This window comes from Macrosteles quadrilineatus, unplaced genomic scaffold, assembly GCF_028750875.1.
Source record: "Macrosteles quadrilineatus isolate MER2022 unplaced genomic scaffold, UCM_ALF_1.0 Scaffold_1__1_contigs__length_201487025, whole genome shotgun sequence".
In the NCBI taxonomy this organism is placed as follows: domain Eukaryota; kingdom Metazoa; phylum Arthropoda; class Insecta; order Hemiptera; family Cicadellidae; genus Macrosteles; species Macrosteles quadrilineatus.
The window spans coordinates 156,478,487-156,491,521 of record NW_026542594.1 but is presented as its reverse complement, the minus strand read 5'-3'; the positions used below and the strand labels follow the sequence as shown (position 1 = coordinate 156,491,521).

The 13,035-nt window shown below is 33.3% G+C and overlaps 1 protein-coding gene across 3 annotated transcripts in view; it reads left to right on the top strand.

The window, feature by feature from the left end:
* LOC128988159 (protein couch potato-like) overlaps window positions 1-4,727 on the top strand; it is a 262,004-nt gene extending 257,277 nt beyond the window's left edge. For all 3 annotated transcript variants that reach the window (XM_054409401.1, XM_054409393.1, XM_054409409.1), the window contains one exon: window positions 141-4,727. In XM_054409401.1, the coding sequence (XP_054265376.1) occupies window positions 141-176 (36 nt within the window). In that variant the 3' untranslated portion in view covers window positions 177-4,727. The remainder of the gene's footprint in view (window positions 1-140) is intronic.
* Window positions 4,728-13,035: the final 8,308 nt, after the last annotated feature.

Here is a 13,035-nt window from a genome sequence, read left to right as displayed (position 1 = left end):
TATGTTGATGATTTCACCAGTATAAATGAAGAATAGGACAACTGTAATCTTTTTTTTATATCTCAAAAGCCAATATTTTATATTAAATCTTATGTTTTTATTTTATAGTAGTTGATTTTAATGTATGAACACTATTGTAGGGATCCTACCGGAGCGAAGAGAATGGACAATCTTAATTACAACTACATGCAGCCTACGCAGGTGGGCAACGCCACCTGACAGTGCAGTCCTCTAGTTGAAACGGCCAAGGTGTAGCTCTACTCGCTGATGGAAAACTCTGTTTTTAGTAGCTTCTCATTTTGGCCCTGCAACAAATCAATTTAAAATAACCATTCTGGGTAGGCCTGTAGTCTATGTTTGTTGCTATGAATGAGAAATATTAAAAATTAAGTTTTGTTAGTGAGCTTCGATAGAAATGAGAAATGTGTATGTATCTTAAGTAGAGCTATTGTTAGGTAAAGATCGGAAAACCAAAGGTGCCCTAAATGTTACGCTACATAGATTTATTAATTAAAATCCTTTACAAGGCTCTTTTTGAGATGTTTGTTTTAATTTAAGACGAATAATAAGAGGCCTGTACTGTTTATAATTATATTGCAATTTTGTTATGTACTATACACGAGTTGTAACCGCTATCTAAGAAAAGGATTCTAGGATTGTAATCAGGATCTACATCAGCAAAAAGGTAGCGAAATATTTTTTATCGTGAAAACTTTGCTTAGTGGAATCTGAGGATGTTGGAGGATAGGATAATTATTATTAGATTTGTGTTAATGTTGTTGTTAGTTGATATTGGATGGTCTTAATACTGTGCATCTACTAAGAAGTCTATGTTTTAGATAAAATCTTCAGTGTTCTAGTTTTTATAATAGATTTTAAAATCAAAGCGATATTTCAGAGGTAGAGATGATAGAAATTAGTAAAAGACAATGGAATTCTCTTTTTATTGTTTTGTCAGTAAGGTAACATTTATTTGCAATTATGCATACTTTGATGATAAAGACCTATACACAAATCTAAATGTATGTGATATACAACAAGACATATTTTTGTTATATTGCTATGACTTTTGATGTTTTTTATTATGAATATATAAATAAATATAATTTTTATCCTCTTAATAAATGTAATTTTAAAGCTTGTGAGTGTAGCAGATGTGAAGTGTATGTTATAACTATGTACGTTTTTTTCTTTGCATTGTGTGATTTTTGCAGTATTAATTCCATCTAGTTTCTTAAAAAGAAGTTTAAGAATTAAATTTCTTGTTTTCATACCAAAGTTAATTCAATTAATTGGATTGTTAATGCTGACTGAATGCCAAAGACCGGAATAATGTTGAAAGCATGCATCTAAAACCAAAACCGCCGTTTACAATATTTTCTTTCTTGAATCTCTTTTAATTTATATTTTCCTCTTAAATAGCAATAATACTTTAGAAGGACGCGATGATGGGGGACATCGATGTCTAGCCAGCGCACATATCATTCGAACTTGTAGGCTTTCAGTCTCCTAGTGTATGTAAATATTTATGTCAGTACTTAAAAGTGATCATAAAAGATATATTCGTAGATATATTATTTTAAAAAGCTCTTTTTGTGAAACTGTTCAATATTTTTCACATGACATTAAAAAATATTCTGTCAAATAATGAGACCAATCGTACGTACTATGACTTTGAATCACCTTTTTAAATCACATTTTTGATTTAATTATTTCTTTATCAATACTCAAACTTTAATAAGCATGAGTAAAAATGCCTAAATTTATCACTTGTTACTTGTTCTTCAGAAGTATTTTAATTTGTTAAACAATACATTGTTCCATCATTATATAATTAATGTAGCCTATTATTATTTTGATAAGCTCCCTTGCTTATTGACAAGCTTATTTCAATAACAAAACTCTGATACCATACCCTTGTAGTTTATCTGCTTTAACTTCAGATTTTTGTGCAGCAATTCAGGTTATTTAAATTTTGCAAATCCGTTTCACTCTATAACTGCTATTGAAAAGTTTTTGTTTTCTTCTGAGAGTTCAGTAATTTTGTTTCAATGTTTTATTAAGTAAAAGGCAAAATGTAATAATTTCTAAAGCTTTTTGTTATTTCTAAATATTTTTTTATTATTGGGTATTATGTAAAACTTGTTTGTGTGTTATTTTGAGTTATTTTAATAATGATTGTAAATACCGGTTTCTGTATGAAATTTGAAAACTTTGGTAACCATAATTTTATCCATTTGTCACTGTATTTTTTTAGTTGAAACAATTTTAATAATTTTTGACCAATTTTCGTATTCTGTATTACGCTAGAAAGACTCTTACTAAGTACCTGTGATATTCACGTTTGCTGATTTGTTGTATTTCTTTATTGTGGGGCCAGTCCTACTATGTTTGTTCCTAAATAAAAGTGGTAACCTATGCTCTGTACATTGGCAATGTAGAATTCCCCTGTTTTAAATCCAATTTTGTGGACCCAATCAAATTTTGGCTTAGCAAGATAAAAAAATAAATTCCTCCAAAGATATAAAATAAATGAATCTACTAACAACAAGTTGTAATGAGAAAATGGTTTTCATTTCTAAAATATGTTTTAAAGTATGCTAAGCATAACTTTAAACTGCCATAGGTTGCCGCTTCAGTGACTTTGCTTAGTTAAACTAATCTTATAATTAATTTTACAAATTGTTGCCTGGCTAACATATCTGTCAATTGAACTTCTTACATGAAATGTAAAATCTATCATGAGCAAAGCTAAGATGGATAATTCAATAATCATTCCATTATCAATTTTTGAAGTTGATTTACTTTGAATCTCATAAGGTGATTTAATATAAATGACGAGGTTTGTTTAAACTTCTAAGTTTACTAACTGCGAGCTTATTCTATCTTAACTTTAATTTCCTTGCGGCTGCAAAGTCCTGTGAGGCAGGTGTAGCATTTTGTAGATATGAAACAAAGTATAGTTTGTTCTAATTTGATTTAATCAGTCAAATAACAGGTTAGTTAGTAATAATTGTATATTTATCTAATGTTTTACCTCAGCCAAGCCTAAGTGACTAGGGTAACTTCTTTAGATTTGCCAATAGTCAGGGTTAATCCATATCTTTCTCAGTCCAAAATATACCAAAGACCTGAAGCATGGAGCAACTTTCTCTTTTAAAACCAGAGTTAAGTTATAAAACTTGTATTTAATGTTAACCAAATATATAATTACTGTAGTGTTAGTTATAGTTTATAATGCTTTGTGTGTGTAAGGTGTGATGTAACTGTAGACTAGTATTTATTAATGTTTTTGGGATTGTCATGTAGTCTCGGTAAGGCTGAAGGTAGAAACAGCTGAGAGCCTTGCCGGACACTGACTCCCGTGTACACAGAGAGAATCCTCGAGGACTGCGCTGTTTCCCCCAGGTCCATTCACTCTTCACTCCTCCCTCGATGTCACACTTATTTAATTTCTTTTAGTAATATTTTTAAAATTGCACCAACCTTAAAGCACTGCATTTGTACAGTACACTGTCGGTTAATAAAAGAAAAATAACGTAACACATTGTGATATACGGTAAAATAAATTGTTAATTTTTTAAACAAACATTTATACATATACGACAATCATTAAAAGATACGACCGGCCGATAGTAGCCGATAAAGCACAATGTGAATGTGTAAAGATGCACTCTGGAAACAGCACAGTCCGTCGATCCTCTGTGGAAATATCCGTCCATGAATCCATGTCTTGTACGAGCCATGCGAATTATCATCATCAAATCTCAGCTCAAACCAGGTACAGGGGCATTTACCCCCGGGGGTGTGAAGGAATCACCAAACATACATATCAGCTTAGGTTAGGAGAAATCAATGTTTCTACCCGTTTCAATGTCTATTTGTACTGTATAAGGAAAGGGTCTTCTAAATGTGTCTTTTGCTGAAGATCTTCACACGACTTTTATGAATAGTTACAGCGTTAACCTAGCAATATTCAGTGTCTTGTTAGGTACCGTACTAATACGATTGTGTGAAGTTCTTCATCCGGAAACAACTCAATTATTACTGTTCATGTGGAGTATTGTTGTTGGCATTGACTGTACTGCGGTTTACTCGGGGCTCATTTGTAACTGTAACGTAAATTATTGTTATCTTCGAGTCTATCCCTGAAGAAATTATTTGTTGATCCTAAAACCTCTCTAGCCCCTACCTACCGCATTCAAAACTTATAAATCTGTTGACATTTAACCTAAAGTAGATTGTATTGGTATGTTGTATGAATGGACCCTGTGGTTTGTGTTGTACCCAGCCTGAGAGTGCCTGCTGTTACGCTGTGACTGATGAGCCTCAGTCCTTGTTTGGTGTCAAGGGTTGGTGTCGGCTCGTCACCATGACACATCAGCCTTCTTTTAATCTGTGTCAGGCCGACACCAACAAAAACACCACTATCAAAACATATCATGATTTGTGCCCCCTGACAAGTGTAACATTCTTAAATCATTAGTAAATTATGTATGAAATATATTCATTGTAAGAATTAATATAAATATAAGAAAGATTTGATAACAAAGTAGAGGATATAACGCTAGTTTCTGCTATCTTAGATTCTGTACTGTAACATCTTTGAACAATGTCTGCTTTGTGGAGCCTGAGTCTCTTTAACGGAAACATCTTGCAATATTTGACTCAAATATTAAAAAAATGAAGTGTACATGTGTTTAAAAAATAAACAATGAAAAACCCTTTGTGTGTTATTTCAATACTTCCCCATCCATCACAAAAATACTATATTTGACCTATCCTAAAAAATTGCATTCTATAGTTCCTGGTTTAACTTTCAATTTAAAACTATAAAACAATCCTCATAAAATTTGTTAATGCAAACCTATAATTATAGTGTTTTTAACATAATTGTTTTCAACATAGGCCTATTCATTTAGTTTATGTTAGCAAAATAAGATAAAAACCATTTTGGTAGCTTCCTAATGAAGGCAAACAATCAACATTATTTTTGTTTTACAAATCAGCCGTTTTCGGCTGTGGATTGCTTACAAAAACCAGACCACATTACGATCTTGAGCGTTACTTTGGGCATGGAGTTTGGCCAAGACGAAGTGGACCTGCTAGTCCCAATTATCCTCAATCTCCATCATGTTTTTGCAAGATGATTCAACCGACAGCACCCCAAGGTTTTGAGTGAAATCATAAACTGTTAGTCATTATAACTATTTTTGTTTTTATATAATCTGCTGTAAATTGAATAGAACCCTTACTGATGCTAACAGATGAGTCACAACCAACCTCTTCACAGTCCCACCATTTGTTGAAAGGCCTAAAGTAAACCATTTAAAGTTTGTAACTTGAAACCAAATCCGTACCAGCTTGCTGCATGAATATTTGTTTCAAAAGGTTTTAATAAATTAGGATTCATTACATTTTCTAGTGATCATGTCAACCTCTAAAATTCAGTCTAGTTTCAATCTCACCATCATGAATGAATGGTATTTATTTTGACTATTCTTGTAATTTTCTCTAAATATAGTTGTATCATTAACAAATTATTACATTCAAGAGTAATATTTAATTTTACACAACAGATTATATTGCATTCACATAGCAAAAGATTAAAAGCTTGTGTCAAGTAACCTTCATTTTACATATGTTTCCCTTTATATTACATTATATCCACAATAAGAAATTTTTTTCCTTAGAAATAATGTATCTACATTAAAGCCATTATTAATACTGAAAATTTCTAATTTTTGTTACTTTGAATGTTTTTCATTAATATTACCTTTTTTTACCAAGCTTTTAGTGAAGACAAATAATTTAGTATTCAAACAGTGGAGTAGGTCCTTAGAAGTTGATTTTCAATATTTTATATTTAACGATTTATATTCAAATTACTCTGTTCATTAGACTTTATTTTAAAAGTACAGTAATTAATTAAAATTGTTACTTGAATCGATTTACTCTTTCATGGACTGGAGTAACTTGTAAGTTTGTGATTAGCTCTGTCTGCGGTTTTACTGGAACGTTATCAAGTGGCTGTAACTTAGTCAGTATCAGGTTGTCTTAAATTACTTTGAATAAATCTAATCTGATTTAAACCTGTACTAGTAGAAAACATGTTTTATCTAAAAGTAATTTAACATTCTGACTCTTTAATTTTTTTATAATCTTACAATATTTATGCAACATGTACACATGTTTTTACTCGTAACTAACCCGGTCGCTCCCCAAATGACGATAACGGCTTTCATAGGCAGCCATCAATGTATAATGACTCTCTATGTAGAGTATTATACATCGATGTAGGTAGCAATACGTAGCTTTCGGTCTCCAATAAACATTTGTAAAATGGCTAAAACATGAGTGGTTTCTTGAGTGGTGAAAAATACATTGCAGATCAGATAGTATAGATATTTGGGTGCCAGTCTTAATTATCGCGAAAATCAAAACTACCGCACTGATTAAGTTGAAAGTTGGCAGAAATGTAGCCAATATTCTATGGAGGATCTTTTGTATGAATACACAGATAAGTTAATTAGATAATATTAACAGTCAAACACATATAACAACAAACCGAAATAATTACCTTTCGTAAAAGGACTTACAGAATCTCCAACAAGGGCTGAAAATATTTCAAATAGGCCTGGATTAAAAAATCTAAAATATACGGTTTAGTTTACAAATAGGTTTATAGTGATAATATTCAGAAAATAGTAAAAGGCTCGTACCTTAAATTTTCTACTCGTGTCGTTAACACTATTTACGCGAGTTGCGTACACTACTTTACCTAGTTTTAATTGCTAAAAATCACTACTCATAACTTCTAAGAGAGGTTATGTTTTTGTTTATAACCTAATAACCTCTAATTGCCACTGACAGTGATGCAACGAAACATTGTATCAATTTGCACCAATCAACAATTAAATTGGCCTGAACAGCTGATTAGTTGAATTTCGAATCATTACAATTTTGCTTCTCCTCTCTCAATCCTTGAACCTCATTGGCCCGTTACCCGTGTTGTTATGAGTAAAACTATGCTGTTATGAAAGTAAACAATGCTGTTATGAGATACTTTTCAATTCTAAGAACTGTACTGAAACGGCTACTTTATAAAACGGTCGTAGGTAATAGTATATTACGTTACTAGTCCTGAAAATAAGTGTTTACCGGACGAGTGTGGTCGTTCCCGTGCGAGACGAAGTCGAGTACGGGATTACCATACGAGTCCGGTACACACATTTTGGACGAGTGACGTACGATAGTTTACACCATACTACTAAATCTGTACAAATCCTAATATTTCCACCAACTAAGGACTAAAAATCACTAGTCATTGAGAGGTTATGTTTTTGTTTATAACTCCTCATTGCCACCTAAATACTAAATACAGTACAATCAGCTGATTGGTGTCCGGTAAAACTCATTGCAGCACAGTAGTACGCAATGAAACCCCATTTGAATAAGCTGGCGGCAAACAGCTGTTTTCTGGACTAAATACTTGCGTGGGAAGTTCGTCAAAATAATGTAGTGTGGCGTAAAAGTCTTATCTACATTGTATTAAAACTTAATTAGAGTGTTTTAAGATTAGATAGATTGCCTCTGCAGATTTGGAAGGACGGTATTATATTACGAAAATATATTGAAGCATGTACAGGGTGGCGCAGATGGATCGGGTGGTTTTAAAATACTTGTCAAACTGTCAATTTTAAAGGTATTGGATTTAAATAAAGTGCAAAACATGTACTTACAATGGAAGTTTATTGAAAAAGATTTGTAAAAAAAAGTTTGTTGTTGAATGGTCCGGGGTTTGTTCATGTAGACCCTTACTTTAGGAGTTGAAGGCTGCAATTCACAACGAAATCACATCAATTCCTGGTGATGTGCTTGAGCGAGCAATGCGAAACCCCAATGACCGACACCAAGAATGCGTCGCTCGAGAAGGAAGGCATTTGATGGATGTAATTTTTAAAAACTAACTTAAATATTTTTTTGTCAATAAACCTCCATTGTAAGTACACGTTTTGCACTTTATTTCAATCCAATACCTTTGAAATTGACAGTTTGACAAGTATTTTAAAACCACCCGATCCATCTGCGCCACCCTGTATTATGTACCTTTATCCTTTACGTGTTTCAATTTTAAATATTCTAACTACATGAAAGCCTAAAGAGGGTGGCAGCTTCTTTTAACCTTTCATTTTCCCGTCAAAATAGGCTATGGACCTGTGCGTGGAACGTATCCAGCAAAGAAAGGGGGTGAGCCGGTACAATAAAAATGCGAACTATACTGATAAAAAGTAATGACAGTGACCAGGATCCGAAACCACGACATCGTTGCCTTAGGCCCGAAGTCCGTGACGCTTCTTGAGCCACCGACTCACCAAATGTTTACTAACCAATTATTTAATACTTCTATTATTAATTTCTACGTTATGTATTATGGTTTTACAGCTGTTATAATATCGACTATAATATTACTTGAGACTCGTGAAAGAGCAACAATAATGGAGCCAGTTTACGTTGGGAAGTAGCCAGTCCAGTGTTAGTGTGTTGCTATGGAAACCATTAACAATTTACACACCGTCACCGTCCACTAGCGCTTCTCTACCTCCTCAAAGTCAAAATATCAAAGCTCCGTTTTAGCGTTTAAATTACATTATTTCGACCCCTCGTAAAAGGTAGTTAGTTTGCAGTTTGAAATAAAAGATAAAATACCCCCGCCGCAGCAAACCTGCCGTCTAAGCGAATTTCCATTTGGCCGAATTGATTTTCAATTGAACATTAGGTTTAACGAGTACCTAGGTTTGCTGCTACAAGGAAACTAATAAAGTAGTGTGGTTTTAGTAAAATATTGATAGCTTACTATAAAATAAATAAATTTGCCAAGTTTGATCAAAATATATCCATAAACAAGCAAACTACAACATTTTACAATATTCTCCATAAGAATAACATGGGAATTTTAAATTTACCATTTTTTTAGTTTTCTCCGTAACCAATAACCGTACAAAAACAATTTGATATACTGAATTGTTTGTTTTTTTAAGCTCTTTAAGAAGGTTTAGAGAAAAATTGGGAAATTTTGTGTTTTGAGGGTAAAAAGTGAGAAAAACCAATTTTTACCCCATAAAACCCCCATAAAACCCTGTTCCCATGGTCCGATCATGTTGGATCGCGAACTCATTCAAGTTTATCCCGCCTTACACCTTCAAACCAAATTTCATCAAAATCGGATAAAAATTACTCAAGTTATCGTGTTCACGGACACATATATATATAAATCTATATATATATATATATATATATCTATATATATATACATATATAAAAATTTGAACGAATGGTGTTTTTGGCCTCTGGGGACATTAAAATGAAAAAGTAAATCGGTCCCGGGCCTAAGTCTTACCATGAGACCTACGGTAATAGCTACTTCCCTATAGGGAAATTCGCTAAAAGTACGATAGAAAAATATTATTGGTTTTCCAAAAGTGCCTTTTTAAAACTTCGCTTTGAGTAAACAGATACCAAAATGTTGTTTATCTTTTTTTTTACTTTCGTCAAATATATCTCCACCTCTTGGTCTATGTTTCGTAAACTCGTTTAGCTTTTAAACGTAAATATTAAAAAGAAAAGCATCACACTCCATTCACACTTAAATTGGATTCAAACGATCAGTTTCATATCCATCTCAGTTCGTATACATGATAATATTCATTAACATGTTTGATTATTACGCCGGAGTCTCCAAAAATGAAAAAAAAGACTTGCTATTTAAAGAAGTTAGTATGTGTAAGATGAACAAAAACTCATGAGGGATGAACTATGGTTATTTGTATAACTAGTGGGCGAAGTGGCACTTTACTGCACACGAGAGAAATGTTTACGCTCGCGCCTAAGGCGAGTGTGGAAAGTTTCTCGAGTGCAGCAAAGGCAGTATGCATTCTCGTTACACATTTTTCCTGTAGGTACTTTAAGCATATAAATAATTAGTCTTTCAAACACTGTACAACACGTTTTTAGGTTAGGTAAAACATTGAACGAAAGGAAACGCTGCACCAGCTGATAGTAGTCTAATATCATTAAGTGTTGCCAATTTATTTTCAAGCATACACGTATTACGTGCCTAATAAAAGCACGCTGTTTTGTGCTGTTTGGTTGGAATACTGGTGAGCGGCAAAAAAAAAAATGGAGTGCAAAAGTAAAAAGTGTTCGGCTGCAGCAATTAGTACCTTTCAGTATCAGGTGACTGTAGAAATAAATAAATAATATAACACCAACACTATCAAACAAATTAAATACATTTTAAATTTCAAACCACGCTAATTTTTTTTTTTTATAAAAAAATTTAAAATTACATTGAGCATTGTTGTATTAGTGAAAGCAATAATAGCAAAGACAACACAAGTCCAAACACACAACAACAGTCCAAGTAGTTTGCTTGGAACTATGACAATTTTCTAAGACGTTTCAATGAGTGTGGTATGAAAGCAGGTAAGCTGTAGAAGCAGAAGAGTCTAATGATGACCTCAGGCGATGAGGTGAACACCGTACACAGCGCATTCTTCTCTTCGTCTGTAAAGCTGGGCTGGACAAAAGTGGAACTGTAATGAACCACAGCATTGTGTAAACTAGAAACAAGTATAAAAACACTGATTACACGGTACTTTAGCATTTCAAGATCATCCTTTCTACTTCACAGACCGTGACGTATTGAGTTACGTATAGTACCTTTGCTATTTAATAATGCATCATGGTGTTCTTGAGTAATGGTAACCTTTTGGAATGATCTGGAAACATCTATACAAAAACATAACAAGTTGAACAAATGGTACATAATATCACGGACACCAGTAGTTTTTGGATTCTGTTAATAGTTTTAGTCCTTTTTAATTTACCTTAAAACAGAAATTACATTGTACCTGAGACTTACTACGGATACCACAATAATAACTAGTTTCCTACAGGTAAATACGCAGACAAATCAATTAAAATATCTGTTCAACACTAATTGTATGAGTTCATGAAATGCAAGTGCCGTTTGATTAATTCACAAGTTTAATTTGTTTCAAGCTGAAAACATTAAAGTGAGTTGCAATTTTGAACGAAATAAAAATCTCAACTTCAAAAAGATTTTACAGTTTTTAATGTTAAAACGTAAGTATTTGTAAATTTGTAGATTGGAAGTCACCAATACCAAAAGAATCTAAAAATTGTTTCTGATTGATTTGTCCTGAAAATACCAGACTTTAACGCACATCAAGTAATACTGCAAATGAAACTAGGTGCTTGACTAAACATAGTGCAGTGACGAGACCTGAGATAACTAAGTTAAACAGAGGAAATGATCAGAGTGTTTGATCCAGTCCGGGTCAGCTGATCAGTTGATCAGCTGATTGTCAGGCTCAGTGACGGTGTTAGCGTCACATGTTTAGCCCCTCGTTAGCATTAGAGCTTCATGTACAACACAGCTGACTAGGGACAGGCTTGAATGAAACCATTTATATTGACCCCCTTAATGATGCTCGTACACTCGTATAAAGTGTTAAATTTGTAAAATCTGGTCACCGGTTCTTCCAAAAAAATGTTAAAGACATGAGCAGATTTCACAGTAGAATCATCTGTCCTGTTGTGCACTGAATTGGTCCTCTCACCGAAGTCATCAACACATCGCCAAGCATGTCAGCCCTGTAGTTCATCTAAGGGCAGGAGGACGAGATTAGACAGTGTCCGTGTCTAAGACTACCGCTCTGTAACAAGCCTGACATCGTGTTGTTTGTACAAGTACTTATTCTCCCATGCCACCCCTCTCCACCCCCGGCCTTTCTCTATTGTTTCTTTTTAATTGCAATCCTTGTCAGAACCTCTCGTCGTCCTCTGTTCTGTTACACAACTATATAAGCTTTCTTTTGCGTGATTTTAATGTGTTAATAAATAGCCAGCAGTTGTGCGGTGTAGTTACAATATAAGGGAGGAAAAATATAGGGTTTTCATACTGATGTTACGAGAGATAAACTAAGTACATGTTTGTATTAGAAGTGGTTCGCGACGAAGAAATGAATAAAATGAAATTTACACATTGTGATGGGAATTACAATTAGACTGTTAGGAAAATATACAATACACAAAGACGTATATAGACTGAACAGCAGTCGTATAATATAACATATTATGCTCTTTAATTTCATTAAGTATTAAATTTACACAAACTAATACGTATTACTTATTTAAGGATATCCTACTATACATACATAGCACTAAAATCGTAACATGTATAATTTGTATTAGTTAGGACTTTATATGGATCATTATGTTTTTTTCTATTGATATACAACATTTTCATGTTTGGAACTGCTATGAAGGAATAAATGCTGAATAAGTAGCCTGAACCTCCAGCGGGCGCAGGAAGGTCTGAGCCATTCCTACAATATGTTACTTTATATGAACTGAATCACATAAATCACGTTATGGGTTTTCTATTTTATCCTTTAATATAATTTTGATACTTTTAAGTGATGTTTAATTGTCCTTTAAAGTAATTTTGTTTTAGGAATGTACGATGAATAATGTTATTACGCAATAACTTCATACTGTAAAAGTAAAAGACAATTATGGAATTACTCTGAATGTCTATATGTTTATTGAGCGGAGCGAGCGAAGCGAGTGAAGCGAGCGAAGCTCTTATACGTCGACTTTTATGCATTTCGTAATACGCAAACTCCTCCTAGACGGCTGAATCAATCGTTTTCAAATTTTGCATGGTGATAAAGACCATATCGGTGAGTGCCAACATCTATATGGCGTTAAAAAAGTCTCTCAGGAATCCGTAGAAAAATGAAACTGAAAATCACATTTTTTTAACATTAGTCTTATGGGTTGCTAGGTAACCATGTTGGCTGAATTAAATAACAAGTAAAAAGTAAACAAAAGATTTGAAGTTTTAGCATGTGCTCATAATAAGCCAACTACCCACAGTATACTAGGAAATTACAAATACAGTACAAAAGGAAAACATCACTTGTTAATATTGAGCAAAGATTATAC